The 14589-nt window shown below is 37.1% G+C and overlaps 2 protein-coding genes across 2 annotated transcripts in view; both read left to right on the plus strand.

The window, feature by feature from the left end:
- LOC106722296 (teneurin-2-like) overlaps positions 1-628 on the plus strand; it is a 91736-nt gene extending 91108 nt beyond the window's left edge. Inside the window, exon 3 of the mRNA XM_014520754.2 lies at positions 524-628. Within this exon, the coding sequence (XP_014376240.2) occupies positions 524-591 (68 nt within the window). The 3' untranslated portion in view covers positions 592-628. The remainder of the gene's footprint in view (positions 1-523) is intronic.
- Positions 629-3614: 2986 nt separating this feature from the next.
- Positions 3615-14589, plus strand: part of LOC102385477 (teneurin-2) — an 818212-nt gene continuing 807237 nt past the window's right edge. The window contains exon 1 of the mRNA XM_025205636.1: positions 3615-3877. Within this exon, the coding sequence (XP_025061421.1) occupies positions 3742-3877 (136 nt within the window). The 5' untranslated portion in view covers positions 3615-3741. The remainder of the gene's footprint in view (positions 3878-14589) is intronic.

Here is a 14589-nt window from a genome sequence, read left to right on the forward strand (position 1 = left end):
TTACACCCCAGCCTTACACCACCTTGATGTTTAGTGTCTTGTCAGATAAATTGCTTGTCCATGCTGTCACGATCCTGTTTTCTTTCAGATTCTTCAGACCCAGTGTATGCCCGTCCGGTCTCCCTTTGGTGTGTCCAGTACCCCAGTTTTTCAACTATTGGCTCTCGGCCGTATCGAAATTGCATGTAGCCTTATCCATATATCACCTTCCTGTTGAATCTTAAAGTTCAGCAAACTATAATCTAACTCCTAAATTATAAGGTGCAGTTGTGGCACTTTATCTACCTGAAGGCTAGTGGCAATGTAAAGTACTGGGTACAGAAACCTAAGGAGCTTGGCAGGCAAGGGTTCATGCTGATCAAATTTTTTTTAGCTAGAAACCTCTATGTCCTGCAGCCCACTTAGCATTTCTTTGCTACTTTGTTTCAGACATCCTCTCTGTTTGCCTTCTGATAGCAAGCTTTAGGAGGGAGATTCTTGCTCTTGTACTAACTGTGTACACCCCCTCTTGCTCCTGCTCCAGAACACTCTCACCAGATTTGTGGGACCACGGGAGGTTTCTGCTCTGCCTCCCTTGGGGCTCTGTACTAGTCTCCACACTCCTCCACTGCAGCAGAATCAACTGAACCTACCGATTCCTCTGTCTCTCGCCCTCCCTGAACTGCTGTTCTTGCCCCTTTTGAATTGCTGAGCATCCCCATGTGCATGTGAGCTGCTTCTTGAAAAGGAGGCGGGGCACCACCTCTCACCCTTTCTGGTGTTGCTCCAGCTGCTTTCCAGGCTGCTTCAGCCACCAAGGACAAGGTAAACTTTTCTTTAACCCCTTCATGTCTGTATCTCTCATACAATGAAGATTGTACCTTTATGGACCAACCATGAACTGGCAATGGAACACCTAAAAGGTAAACAGTTTTCAGGAAAAACAGTCATCATCATTAAATATATGTCAAACCCGTGGTACCACTAAACTTATAGGTTTTCTACCTACATATTTTAATACATTGTTTAAAAGTTTGTTTTTTCATTCTTCCCTTCCATGTAAGCAAGGTCAGTTACCTGTATTTGTAATACCACTGTAGAAGGAGAGAAAATGAAAGACAGAACTGAAAGAAGAAACCAAACTTGTGTTTTGTATCTCTGAGAGGTTATTATGGAAAAGGAAAAATCCCTTGATTGTCCTTTTAAATTAATTATTATCAGTTTCACAATAGTAAATGAGGTAGTTAAGCATCCAGTGACCCTTCTATATATGCTGTAAATCTAGAAAGAAAATCACTTGCAGAGGTTTGCCTAAATTAGTGCTGACCTTGTCTTTTGTTGCTGTCTCAATTTAAAAACAGAGTAAATTTTATGCAACAGCATATTCTGGCATTTCCCCAAGATGCCATAGAATTATAGACATCAGCTTATGCTAAGAAACAAAAGATAAAATATAATCACATGGGGAACATGAATAAAGAGACTGTCTCATAGCCAGTAGGGCTGTGCAAAGCTTTGGAACAAGATTTGGATTTGGCGATGATTTGGAGGCCAAATCTATTAATCCAAATTGAATCGCTAGAAGCTTTAGGCTTTCCGAATCACTTTGGAGCTTCCGAATCTATTTGGAAAAGATTTGGTGATTTGGAGATTCAGCCATTGGGTATAATGGGGAATCAATGAAATATCTATAACTTTGTTGTTTTTTGTCTGGTTTGCATTAAACTTGCAGGGGTGGTAGACCCTGCTGAGGGGGTTTCTGGGAAACTGCACCTCAAAATCCTGAAAGCAAAACTCACATCACACGTGTGTGTGTGTGTGTGTTAAGCTACTGTGGGGTGAAAACTACGGGGATGGTAGCTTTTGCTGAGGCCATAAAGCCTGCCAAGTTTCAAGTAGATAGGTGCAGGGGTTTCTGGGAAACTGCACCTTAAGCTGCTGACAAGTAAAACTCATGACATGAGTGACACTCTGTGTGTGTTAAGGCACAGGGGGGTGAAAACTGCAGACTGCTAGCCCCTACTGCAGCCACAAGGCCTGCCAGCTGTCAAGGAGATAAGTGCAGGGACGGTCTGGGGTCCTGCACCGCTGGCCTCAGGCAGGCAAAACTCATGACATGTGTGCTTGTGGAACTGTGTGTGTGTTCAGATGTGCCCTTCCTGGTGCTGGAGCCTCTGAACAACATGACAGTGTGACTCCGTGAGGTGGCCTCCTCCCTTACAGCCTTGGCTTGGTCCACCACTGTAAACGACGACAGGTCAAAATAACTGAGCTGGCTTAACACCAATAGCACCAGCAGCATCAAAGGTATCCAGATGGGACTGTCACAGAGCCTTTCTTTTTATAAGGGAATTGACAGCAAGAAATAAAGATGTTGTGTTGGATATATGCTACTCGTGGTGTGTGATGGATTATCTTGTGTTTTTATGTTTATATGTTATGTTTATGTTTATTATGAAAAAACAGAAATAGAAAAATATATCTTAGAATATATCTTAAAATATATCATGCCCTCATGAGAGGCTACCAACCCTGTAAGTTTCATCCAAATCATCCAAAAGACAACAAAGGTATAGATATTTCATTGATTCCCCATTATACCGTATGGCCGAATCTCTGAATCGCCAAATCTTTCCCAAATCAATTCAGAAAAGTGATTTGAATCTTTAAATTGAATTGACCGAATCCGAATTGGCTGAATCCAAATAGGATAGTTGCCTGTTTGCACAGGCCTGTTACCTTTAGGAATCTGCAAGTGCAACCTGTCTGCTTAGTTATATTATGAACTGCTAGAAACCACCTTATTTTGTCATAAATTCCAGAAGTTTTGCCTCCAGACATTACAGTCTTACCACTTAGGTTGCTTGTGCTATACTATTAATACAAAAATATTGTGGGTAGAGGATGCTGCTATAAAAAAAAAAAGCATGATAATCGTGATGAGAAGCATCTCATTAAGATATAGTAGAAATATCAAAATATCTAACCTAACTTCAACTTCATGTTAAAACTACTAGTAACACTAGTAACTAGTTAGTAGTGATGCTAGTAATATTTTTTCTAGAATATATCACATTCAGTGTTTTACTATTCCAGATGATTTTGCATTCTTCAACTTTTTCAACTAAGCTATATTAAATATTCATTTAAAAATTAAAACATTAAAATCATAATTTTAAATCCATTTGGGGCTTTCACTTAATTTAGAAACATTTTGGTATAGTGGGGTCAACTGTCAAGGTCAGAACCAAGACCCCAGTCTTGCAAACACCATGCTGTGTGTAATATAAAAACACCAGGTCTTTAAGACTGCTTGTGACCTTGATATTAACCATGATCCTAAAGGATTACAGGATGAGGGAAAATATGAGGGGAAAAACTCATGTCATGTTTTCAGACTTTACTTTTTTGTTTTGTGTATTTTACTTATCATTTCTACAATGCCATATGCTTCTAATGAGGCCTGAAAACCTTACAAAACCATAGCTCTTCTTACATAATGTATTACTAAGGCATAATAGTGCATATATTTATGAAGTAATGAACGTGTGTAACTTTAATTTTTAAAGTAATTTAGCTTTAAATTCTTCCCTGTTTTTGTTTTGTTTTAATGTTCCCCTAGGAACCAACTTCACCCTGGCAGAACTTGGAATCTGTGAACCCTCTCCCCATCGAAGTGGTTACTGCTCAGACATAGGAATACTTCATCAAGGTTATTCCTTGAGTACTGGGTCTGATGCTGACTCAGATACAGAGGGAGGAATGTCTCCAGAGCATGCTATAAGGCTGTGGGGAAGAGGAATAAAATCCAGGCGCAGTTCTGGTCTCTCGAGTCGTGAAAATTCAGCCCTTACACTGACTGACTCTGACAATGAAAATAAGTCAGATGAGGAAAATGGTAGGCCTCTTTCTTTTACTATATGTCATAATATACCTGTGTAAGTGTGAAATGTAAAGATGCCCCAGAATTGTATATATATAACCGAGAGTATGTTTTATATTATTATAAACATTACTAGATCAGACATTATAGCATAAACATAACTTTCACTTTTTAAATGCTGTTTCTATACTCTAGAGAACTCGTGACCTATATCTAGAAAAGCATTCAGTAAGTTCTTAGGTATTGGTTTTGATAACATTTCTCATTATGATGTCTTCCAAATACTAGCTTTTTATGCTTCAATCTAGATAGCAATACTTTGCATGCATGTTGTCCACCAAACTTCAGGTAGAATCTGTGGACGTTAATTTTATAATGTCAGCAGTGAACAAACTTGTCAGGGGAAAAAATGTATGTGATATTTATATAAAGCATGAAATAAGATGAATAGTTTTCAGTATACTAACAGCATATAAATTGTCAAATGTAATTGGAGTGGATTTGAGTCCTGTGGGCATATTTTCATGAAATTATTAAGCTTTATATGTATCAGAGGTGGTTAATCATTAAAGGTAAGTATACAAGAGGTTCTGTTAACCAGATCTGTGCGTCAAAGTGATATGTACCTATATCTGTTTAATATAGTTTCTTATCTTTTTAACTAAAACAGGGAAAAAAAGATAAATTACACAATGCAGAACCAATGCATGAAAAACACATGGGCATTGTTTTGTACTACTTGAGCTAATTGCCCCTTGAAATGTTTACAAACCATTTAAATATTTTCTTATAAAGCAATTTTAAATTTGTCACAGCAAAACTGTGTGACTACATTTTTTTAAAAATAGAGCTGGTAAAGAGCTTGCTGTGAGGAGCAGTGCAGAGCATCCATTAATTCTCCATCCTATGGTGTGGGCAGAGAAGGAGCCCAAGTCACTTTACAAAATGAAACAAAACCAAGTTTAATTCTAAAGTGAGCTATTTTAAGAAGATAAGGAGAAACCCCAACAATGCTGCCATATAAAGCAGCTGCTTGACACCAGCTACTGTAATAGATTCCCTTTTACACTATCTGTTTCATTTAAAACTGTACTTTTATGGAACATTCAGCTATTTCAGTTACTCATCAGAAGAGAGTCTTTCTTTCTTTTTTTTATTCTAAGCTTTTTTTTACCTGACTTGAATTCTTAATATATTAAAGTGATAGTCTTTCATTCTTTCTTTTTTTTTCAATCTCAAGAGTGCCAATGTGTTAGTCATATACAAAGAAAGCAAACAGTTGTGTAAGAAAGCAAACCTATTCTAGCCAGTGATTTGATTTGCTTTAATGCTGTCATTAAAAGAGTGTTTTCAGGGGACCAAATGTCACTTCTGTCAGCATCCTCAGTGATCTGACCCAAAGTCCACTGAAGACAATACAACCATTGACTTTAAGGAGGCTTTGCATGAGGGTCCATATATTCAGTACTTCAAATGAATGTATGTGGACTACTGAAGTTTTGTCTTAGTACAATTGATCTCAGTCTTTGGGCTTGCCATCTAATTTTATTGAGATCAATGTTTGTTTCATTGACCTCAGTGGAAGCAAGATTTAACTTGCAACGTTTTTCACCATTTGAACATATCTATGCAGATATCCCTGGTTTTGATCAGATAATGGATTTCTTTTTAGTTGTGCTTTTTATGAAATACCAACTATTATGAATTTGACAATAGATAACAATGAATGAATTTCGAAAAGGTAATTTTTGAAATTGTAATGTTAACTAAATAAGGAAAGACATGTAATGAAATACAGGCAAAGTACAAGGGATACGTTAATTTAATCTTTAATGTTCATTATTAGCATTTTATTTAGTAAGGATTTCATGACATATGTTTGTATGTTTGCTTATAAAATATTCACACAAATTTGAAATAACTATTTTACAAGCAGAGGTGTTAACTTGAGTAAATTTTTTTTAGGCTTTCTGTCTGACAAACCCTGTTTAGCTCAGGAAAATCAATGCTTTTTCACATCACTGATTTTATGAAGTTTGGGGATGTATTATCATATAGATTGACAGTTGCCCCACTGGTTCAGTACCACAGCGTGGACACTTACAAAGCCATCATTAATTTCTCACGCTTGTGCCCAGCAATGGTTTCCTACATAATAAACACTGTGTCCTTCAGAACCAAATCAATAACCTGTTAGGTATGCTTCTCTTGAAGAGGAAGTAACAAGAATCTATACTTTAAGAGAAATGCACTCTCCAATACAATTTAAAGTATTCAGGAGATAGAGGCATAAAACAGACATTTCTCTGAATGGAATTTTATTCTTTTGCACCTAACCACATTAGGTGAACTCATGATGCATAGATTTCATTGAATTTATTTAAAGTACTGTGTGCTCTCTTTTCCTGACATGGTTCAGTTCCTGCGTTACAACATACTATTTCAGCTGTAAAAAGGTGACATTTTTTAGACTGAGCTGCTAATCACAAATGATATCATTCTACCTCAAAATAATAAACTCAATTTTCATTTAATATTAAATCGGTTTTGGCATTCACTACTTTTCCACATAGTATAGAAAAAGCTTAATTGCCATAAATCACTTTTCAAGATTTTGCACTAATTCAAAACCATCTACAGAGCTTATGACCACTTGCTTCATTTTTAGAATTGGTATAATTCTGTCTTAAATCAGAATTATGTGAGCCTTAAAATATTAGCAAGTTTGAACCGTCTGTTGATCAATGAAAAATAATATAAACTGATCATGCTAAGTATTTCCTGACAGAAAAGCATATTGAAGATCCATTTTGAAAAGTAACACTTTTATTTTTACAGTTCTGACTATTTATCTTATATTAGATCTTGAAATTCAGTATTGTATCTTCAAATATAACTTTTACTGGTGACTGCATGTTGCCATCTGTTTTTGAGAGAAAGCAATATAGACTATAGAAGGGCAAAATATAGAATATAGAAGGGCAAAACTGTATAGAATATAGAAGGGCAAAACTTGAAGTCCTTGGTAACCCTGATCAGTTCAGTTCTGAGCTTCTTGTCATCTGAATCATTATAAGTAGCTTATCCAAAAATGATCAATCAAATTAATTTTTTTTAGAAACATATCTCACGTATGATATATCATAAGGTTGATAAGCAGAGAAGAATAAGCTTTTTGAAACCACAAGTATGTTGTATAGGCTATTAGGATCAAGTGGATCTTCAGTGTTGACCTTCATTTTAAGTAGTGTTGTTGACTTAAAAGTGAGGTACAACTCACTATATATAAGTATAGAGAATATGGTCCTTAAAGCATATGGGTCAGAACTTAGATGTTCTAAATCTGTGTACCTCCAGATATGTCCTCTAATATCAAAGGACAGTACTAGTTTATACCCAGCTGATCTTTTGAATGAATTAACCCTGGTTTGGAGTTACAGAATTGTGTCTTGTTCCTCATGTGCTGAACTATTCATATGAGTGAGGTTGCATATTTAGGCCTTCATATTCTATTTTGTGAAAGCAGAAAAGATTAACCTTAGAAGTAGTTTGGCTAGTAATGAAAAAAATGCATGCTGAAAGGATCATTAACATTTGCTTGATGTATCAATACTGTAAATTGTTTAATCCAAAATGAAGAGTTAATTCCCTTCCCCTACCTCTCTAATAAAGACTATAATTATACTTCTTATTTACAAGATGAATGGAAATTTTGATTAGTATCAACTCCTATTATTGTTCTGTGATCGGGAGGTTAAAAGAGTCTGCAAAGTGATTATCTAAACTTGTGCATGGCCTACTACACTGATGGAATGCAGAAACTAACTTTCCTTGTTAAGGGTCTAAAATGGCCATTGTGGCACCTAAGAACTTCTGGAGTACAACAATGTTCTGACCAACCTCTATATTTGCAAAGTGGCAAAAAAATAACAGAATGGAACTGGCTACACTAGCTTTATGATACATGGATTTTTCTCCAGGAATAAATCCTTAGCTAGTTGAGTTGGTTTATTTGTACCACCAAAATATAAAATGTATGCTACTCAAGTTCCTCTACAGCGCCATATCAAGGTCTTTCCTGTTAAGTAGCATTTTGAACCAAGTAATATCTTGCTAGTAATCATGGTTCTCAATGTATCATGAACATAGTTATCAAGAGAACAATCAGCAGCCGTCTTGAAAACAAATCATTTTCATGTTTACGGGTAGAGTTCAAACACCACTTTCAAAGGTAAGGAATAGACGTTAGATGTAACGTATGTTTGGGAGCAGTCAGCTGCCCTTCTTTCTTACTGGGATTCAGTTTCATAGTGTTATTAGATATGCGGTGTTGGATATCACGGAGGTAGCAAGATCAAACTTTCATTAAGGTGATTAGCAGGAAGAGCTAAACAAACCTGAGTGGCAGTAGCATAACAAAGAAAACATAGTCTGGAATGATAGAAATAGGAGATAGCATGTAGTGTCAAGTGGAGACTAGTAGTGTGTCACAACAGATGCTGAAATGAACAAGTAGAATGCAGATATACCTACAAGGAAAATCTTTCAAGATGTGGATTTAAATAAAATTAAATTATATCATTATAATGAGAATAACTAATGACAGTGTAAAAGATGACAGTGGCATGCTACCTCATGTAGAACTGATGTCTTCTTTTTTTCAGGGGTATTATAATAATGCACCTGCATGTCAAGTCACCGAGTTAAGGTGACCGTATTTGGTTTTAGCTGTTATTCTTCTACATTGGCACCTTGACTATAACTAATGTTATCAATGGGAATAATAGAATGTAACATATCGTTGTATTTTTTCACAGTGCAACTTCTATTTGGCATTACAATAAAACATCAAACATTTCAGATTTTTTTTTAAAACGTCCTCCCCCTTTTCTCATGTATGTGTCAGAAAGAATATGTATATAATACATTTAAGAGTAAAGGCAGGAACAAAAAGAGGAAAATTAACCTATATCAAACTTAACTAGAGCAAGGAAAATATTTCAGTGTTTTACTATGCTAATCTGTGCTTGCATGCATTTTAAACATGTTCACTATACTATGATTAAAGATAATTACATGTGTATAAACAAGGATCTACAGATAGGGATTGATTGTTGTTTTGAACCCTCAGATGTTGTGGCAATAGATTGAGGGACTCTAGTTGGGGGGATAAAGGAACTTGGTGAATGTTGAGGTATCACATCTGTTTACAGGTTGATGGGAAGTTGTGGCCCAGACCTTTTTCTATGTTGCTTTCAAACCTTTGGTTGACTTTGCACCCCATTCTGAGTGAGGCTAGCTTTTGCACAGAACCTTTGTAAGCATGAGTATTGGCTCAGAAGCTCTTCTCCTGAGTTCCCAGTGCTTCAAGTTCGTTGTTCCAAGAAAAGCCACCGGGCTTCCTTATCTCAGGAGTTTCAGATTGCAATTGTCATAAAGTTGCCTACCATGTGTTTTTTTTCCAAGTCTGATAACTTAGGAGGTGTTCAGTCCAGTCACAGCCCCCCCTTCAACTCCCTGGACTTGGATATCTGCTAATTTCCTTCCGTTATGAGATTCTGAGGCTCTGCCACTCCTTACACCCCAGCCTTACACCACCTTGATGTTTAGTGTCTTGTCAGATAAATTGCTTGTCCATGCTGTCACGATCCTGTTTTCTTTCAGATTCTTCAGACCCAGTGTATGCCCGTCCGGTCTCCCTTTGGTGTGTCCAGTACCCCAGTTTTTCAACTATTGGCTCTCGGCCGTATCGAAATTGCATGTAGCCTTATCCATATATCACCTTCCTGTTGAATCTTAAAGTTCAGCAAACTATAATCTAACTCCTAAATTATAAGGTGCAGTTGTGGCACTTTATCTACCTGAAGGCTAGTGGCAATGTAAAGTACTGGGTACAGAAACCTAAGGAGCTTGGCAGGCAAGGGTTCATGCTGATCAAATTTTTTTTAGCTAGAAACCTCTATGTCCTGCAGCCCACTTAGCATTTCTTTGCTACTTTGTTTCAGACATCCTCTCTGTTTGCCTTCTGATAGCAAGCTTTAGGAGGGAGATTCTTGCTCTTGTACTAACTGTGTACACCCCCTCTTGCTCCTGCTCCAGAACACTCTCACCAGATTTGTGGGACCACGGGAGGTTTCTGCTCTGCCTCCCTTGGGGCTCTGTACTAGTCTCCACACTCCTCCACTGCAGCAGAATCAACTGAACCTACCGATTCCTCTGTCTCTCGCCCTCCCTGAACTGCTGTTCTTGCCCCTTTTGAATTGCTGAGCATCCCCATGTGCATGTGAGCTGCTTCTTGAAAAGGAGGCGGGGCACCACCTCTCACCCTTTCTGGTGTTGCTCCAGCTGCTTTCCAGGCTGCTTCAGCCACCAAGGACAAGGTAAACTTTTCTTTAACCCCTTCATGTCTGTATCTCTCATACAATGAAGATTGTACCTTTATGGACCAACCATGAACTGGCAATGGAACACCTAAAAGGTAAACAGTTTTCAGGAAAAACAGTCATCATCATTAAATATATGTCAAACCCGTGGTACCACTAAACTTATAGGTTTTCTACCTACATATTTTAATACATTGTTTAAAAGTTTGTTTTTTCATTCTTCCCTTCCATGTAAGCAAGGTCAGTTACCTGTATTTGTAATACCACTGTAGAAGGAGAGAAAATGAAAGACAGAACTGAAAGAAGAAACCAAACTTGTGTTTTGTATCTCTGAGAGGTTATTATGGAAAAGGAAAAATCCCTTGATTGTCCTTTTAAATTAATTATTATCAGTTTCACAATAGTAAATGAGGTAGTTAAGCATCCAGTGACCCTTCTATATATGCTGTAAATCTAGAAAGAAAATCACTTGCAGAGGTTTGCCTAAATTAGTGCTGACCTTGTCTTTTGTTGCTGTCTCAATTTAAAAACAGAGTAAATTTTATGCAACAGCATATTCTGGCATTTCCCCAAGATGCCATAGAATTATAGACATCAGCTTATGCTAAGAAACAAAAGATAAAATATAATCACATGGGGAACATGAATAAAGAGACTGTCTCAGGAATTAGGGCTCAACTACTGAGATATTTAACTTAATTTTCTTATTTTCACTGTTTTAGCCTTTAAAAGTTGATCTTAATATTTATTACTTACCCCTTGCATTTTTACCCAACATTATATTTCACATTTCATAATTTGCATAGACAGTTATGGTAAAATGTAGTTCTACTCCATAAATTTGATTTTGTCAGATGTTTTGTGTGTCTGAATGGAATACTCCAGCTGCAAGTAAAAAGAGTTTTCTTCTAACTGGTGTGTCTGCAAAATCTCTTTGAAATCTGAAAGTCAAGAAAAGTTCTGTCTTCACTCAACAATAGTAAAGAGTCCACGCTTGGTAATTTGACAGTTCTGTAGAAACCATAAAACCATTGCCAGTACCAGAGAGCAGGACCAATTCTTGAGTGCTAACAGAAAAAAAGAAGTCAGGGCTAAGGGGGACACTTCTTATCAGTAAGGTGAGCACATCTACCTGAGAATGTACAGAGGGGGCATATAAGGATAAGGGGAGTTTCTTTTTTTCCTGTTTTGGGGAGTTTCTTTTTTCCTCATGCTGTCACTTTAAAACAGGGATAACTAGAAAGATGTTAGAAATTACATGTAGATAATCTAACCTTTGCATTTTATGTCACGGCACAGAGACATATGAGTTAAGGTGTCTCACTGAAATCATGTCCCCAAGGCCAAGCCCTGTTCTGGACTTGTGCCAGAGGCTGCCTCTATTCAACACAGCTGTAAATGGGTACCGAATGGTCATTAGGGCTGTTAGGTCAAAGGTTGCTGAATGTGATGCTAGGAATCTCATTCCCTTGAGTGACGGTGGCTACGGAATCTTTTGTGCCTTAACCATGCTAGGCCAATGCACTGCAATGCTCAGGTGGATCCTTGACCTTAACCTTAATATTTGATGTACAAAAACCAACAAGCAAGCCAACTCTTCAATGTAAGATATATGGCAATATAGATTCCAACTGTGAGAAGTAAATTACAAACCCAAACTAACTAGAAACAATGTGTCAGATTTGCCATACAGGACAATCCACATATTATCAAGGGAGACAGAACCTGCACTGCTGTATACAGGTTTTTATTGCATAGTACAGACACAATAGGATAGAATAGGGCTGGAGATACGGGGGAAGGAGATGCAATACTAAATAATCTACTTTGGTATGTCCAAAGCTCAGGTCATCCCAGGAAGATGATTTGGCCTGGAGTGACTGGCGTAGATAACATATAAAATAAGAGGTCTATACATAACATGCAAACTACAATTTTTAAGATACTACAAAATGTGTTGACGTGTTTGGGCATACTTTATCTATACTTTAGGGAAGCTTGTGAAGTACTTTGTAAATGACAAATTTAAAAAGTCATTAAGTATGGTATCAAAGCTCAGTTGCTTAAGTGGATCCAATTTTGATTTGCTCTCAAAACCCAAGGGCACTTCTGAAAGGAAGTAAGTTAGTAATGAGGGAATTGACTAGCAGAGGTGACTTAAATACTTAATAGTGATCAATTCTAATTTTGTCCAGGTACATCGTTCATGCAATTCAGTGCACAGAAAAGCAAGGTGTTAAGGTTTGGGGCAAAAAAGTAAGAGAATATATATCAATAATATGCATAACCTTTAAACACTTAGCAGCAAAAGGATTAGGAATAGTAGTATACAAAAACTAAAATATTTTTCACGGTTTTAAATGAAACCCAGCAATTCATTGGTTTAGAGCAACAGAAAGAAGAATACCAGTGATGGTTAATAGACACTCATGTCAAAGGAGCTATAGAGATAACAGCTAGAATAATGTTCAGTAGTGCACAGATAAGGTACGTTACCGGTGGAGTAGTAGTGACATTTATGTTTACCTCACTTAAAACTCTAGATTAATAACCCTCCTTTAGTTCAGTCTTTATAATGAGGGAACAGTGTATTTAACATCTATAGAATTTTCCCATCAAATTCATCTTCTAGAAGAGACCTGTACAGCAGAATTTCATGTTTTTAATTCAAGAGACAAGGGTGTTTGTGAGCAACATCTTTCATTGGACCAACTGTATAGTTGGGAGGGATATAGACAAGCTTTTGGGTACCAAGATGACCTGAGGAAAGGGTACTTGGTACTGACACCTTGTCTGCATCCCTCCCAACTATACAGTTGGTCTAATAAAAGATGCTTGCCTCTCCTTTTTTCCTGGATCATCCTGACTACAACATCACCTTAACACAACCACATTTTTTAAATGATTCTCTAACCATCAAAATTGCAAAAAAATCCCCCAAAGTGTAAACTGAGTGTGAATACTGTAGTGTCACTTGTCTGCCTCTGCTCAGAGCCTGAAACAGTGGCTGTCAGACCTGACCGCTCCATATATTTCAGTAAGGGCCCCACTGAGTGTAATTCTGTAACTGGTAATTTTTCTGACATGCCATGGAGTTCAGCATGTTGACCACAGAATTCACCATTTTAGAGCATTCAACTTCTTTTTTACGCCTACCTGCTCCAGCAATTTCTCACTCTGCAGGATTGCCCACTAGCAGGTGTTAATTGGATTAAAATGCATACTTCATGCACTGTTGCATAAAGCTAGGCGAGCAGTCATTGAAGAGAGAGAGAGGTGAAGTTCAGTTTATAGCTGGGGAGTGGAAAGAAACAAGAAGCTTGCAAGTTAGGCCCCCTATAGAACAGTGCAGCAGCTAATGAGACAATTTGTGGAAGCTGGGCAAGTTGAGCCACTTGAAGAACCTAAAGAAAAAACAGCCTTCAGAAATATTCATCAAACTTGCCAATGAATATTTTTACCTGTGATCCATAGCTCTATGCATTTGTCTAGGGCAGAAGGGTGAGAACAAAGGAAAATTCATGGTGATTGAATAAATTAGGGTTGCCATGGAATTTAGGAGGTACTGTTGCAGAATTTAGCAGTTGCTGCCATGGAATTCCATTCCTTTGTGTTCTACCCCTGTTTATAACTTCATTAGACTTTAAGCATCTAGGCTACAATTTTCCATGCTTGGCCTATGCCCTAGATTTTACTGGTTTTGAATGTCTTTATCTGGATCAGACTGGTGATAAACAACTCAAAGAACTGAGCGTGTTACATTTCACTGGCCTATAATGAACCATTGGCTTTATATTAACAAAGCAGTAACAGTTATTAGTAACATGTAGCAAAAGTTATTATAGAAAACCTCATAAATTATCGCTTTCACTGATCAGTCCTAATTCTTCCCATAAAACTTGCCACTTCAAACCACTCCTTATTCAGCTAACGGATGTGATAATGACACCCCATATTATTAAGATAACATTTTTACAAGCTTTTGTACAAAAGATATTTAATAATGAAGTAATACACAGGAGACTAACCTATATTGGCTAAAACATAGCCTGAAATACTTTGCTTCAGTCTGATTCCCCTATAATTATCCGGAGATGTGAAAGGGGTGTTGATACCAAAGAAAAAAACAATGTTAGAACTAGAACTAAAAGTAGTATGAAAAAGCACATTTTCACTTTGTAAACTATTAGTTTTAGTGAATTAGACTCAGATGGTCACCTAGATTAAAAAATAAGCAAGCAACAATACTTCTGTTCAAAATGTAAATTAATTTGAATAACACTTCTGCATACTTAGAAAACAAAACAAAATCAGAAGGTTGCATCGGATAAGATTAATCCTGGT

The sequence above is a fragment of the Alligator sinensis genome, unplaced genomic scaffold (assembly GCF_000455745.1).
Source record: "Alligator sinensis unplaced genomic scaffold, ASM45574v1 scaffold7_1, whole genome shotgun sequence".
Lineage (NCBI taxonomy): Eukaryota > Metazoa > Chordata > Crocodylia > Alligatoridae > Alligator > Alligator sinensis.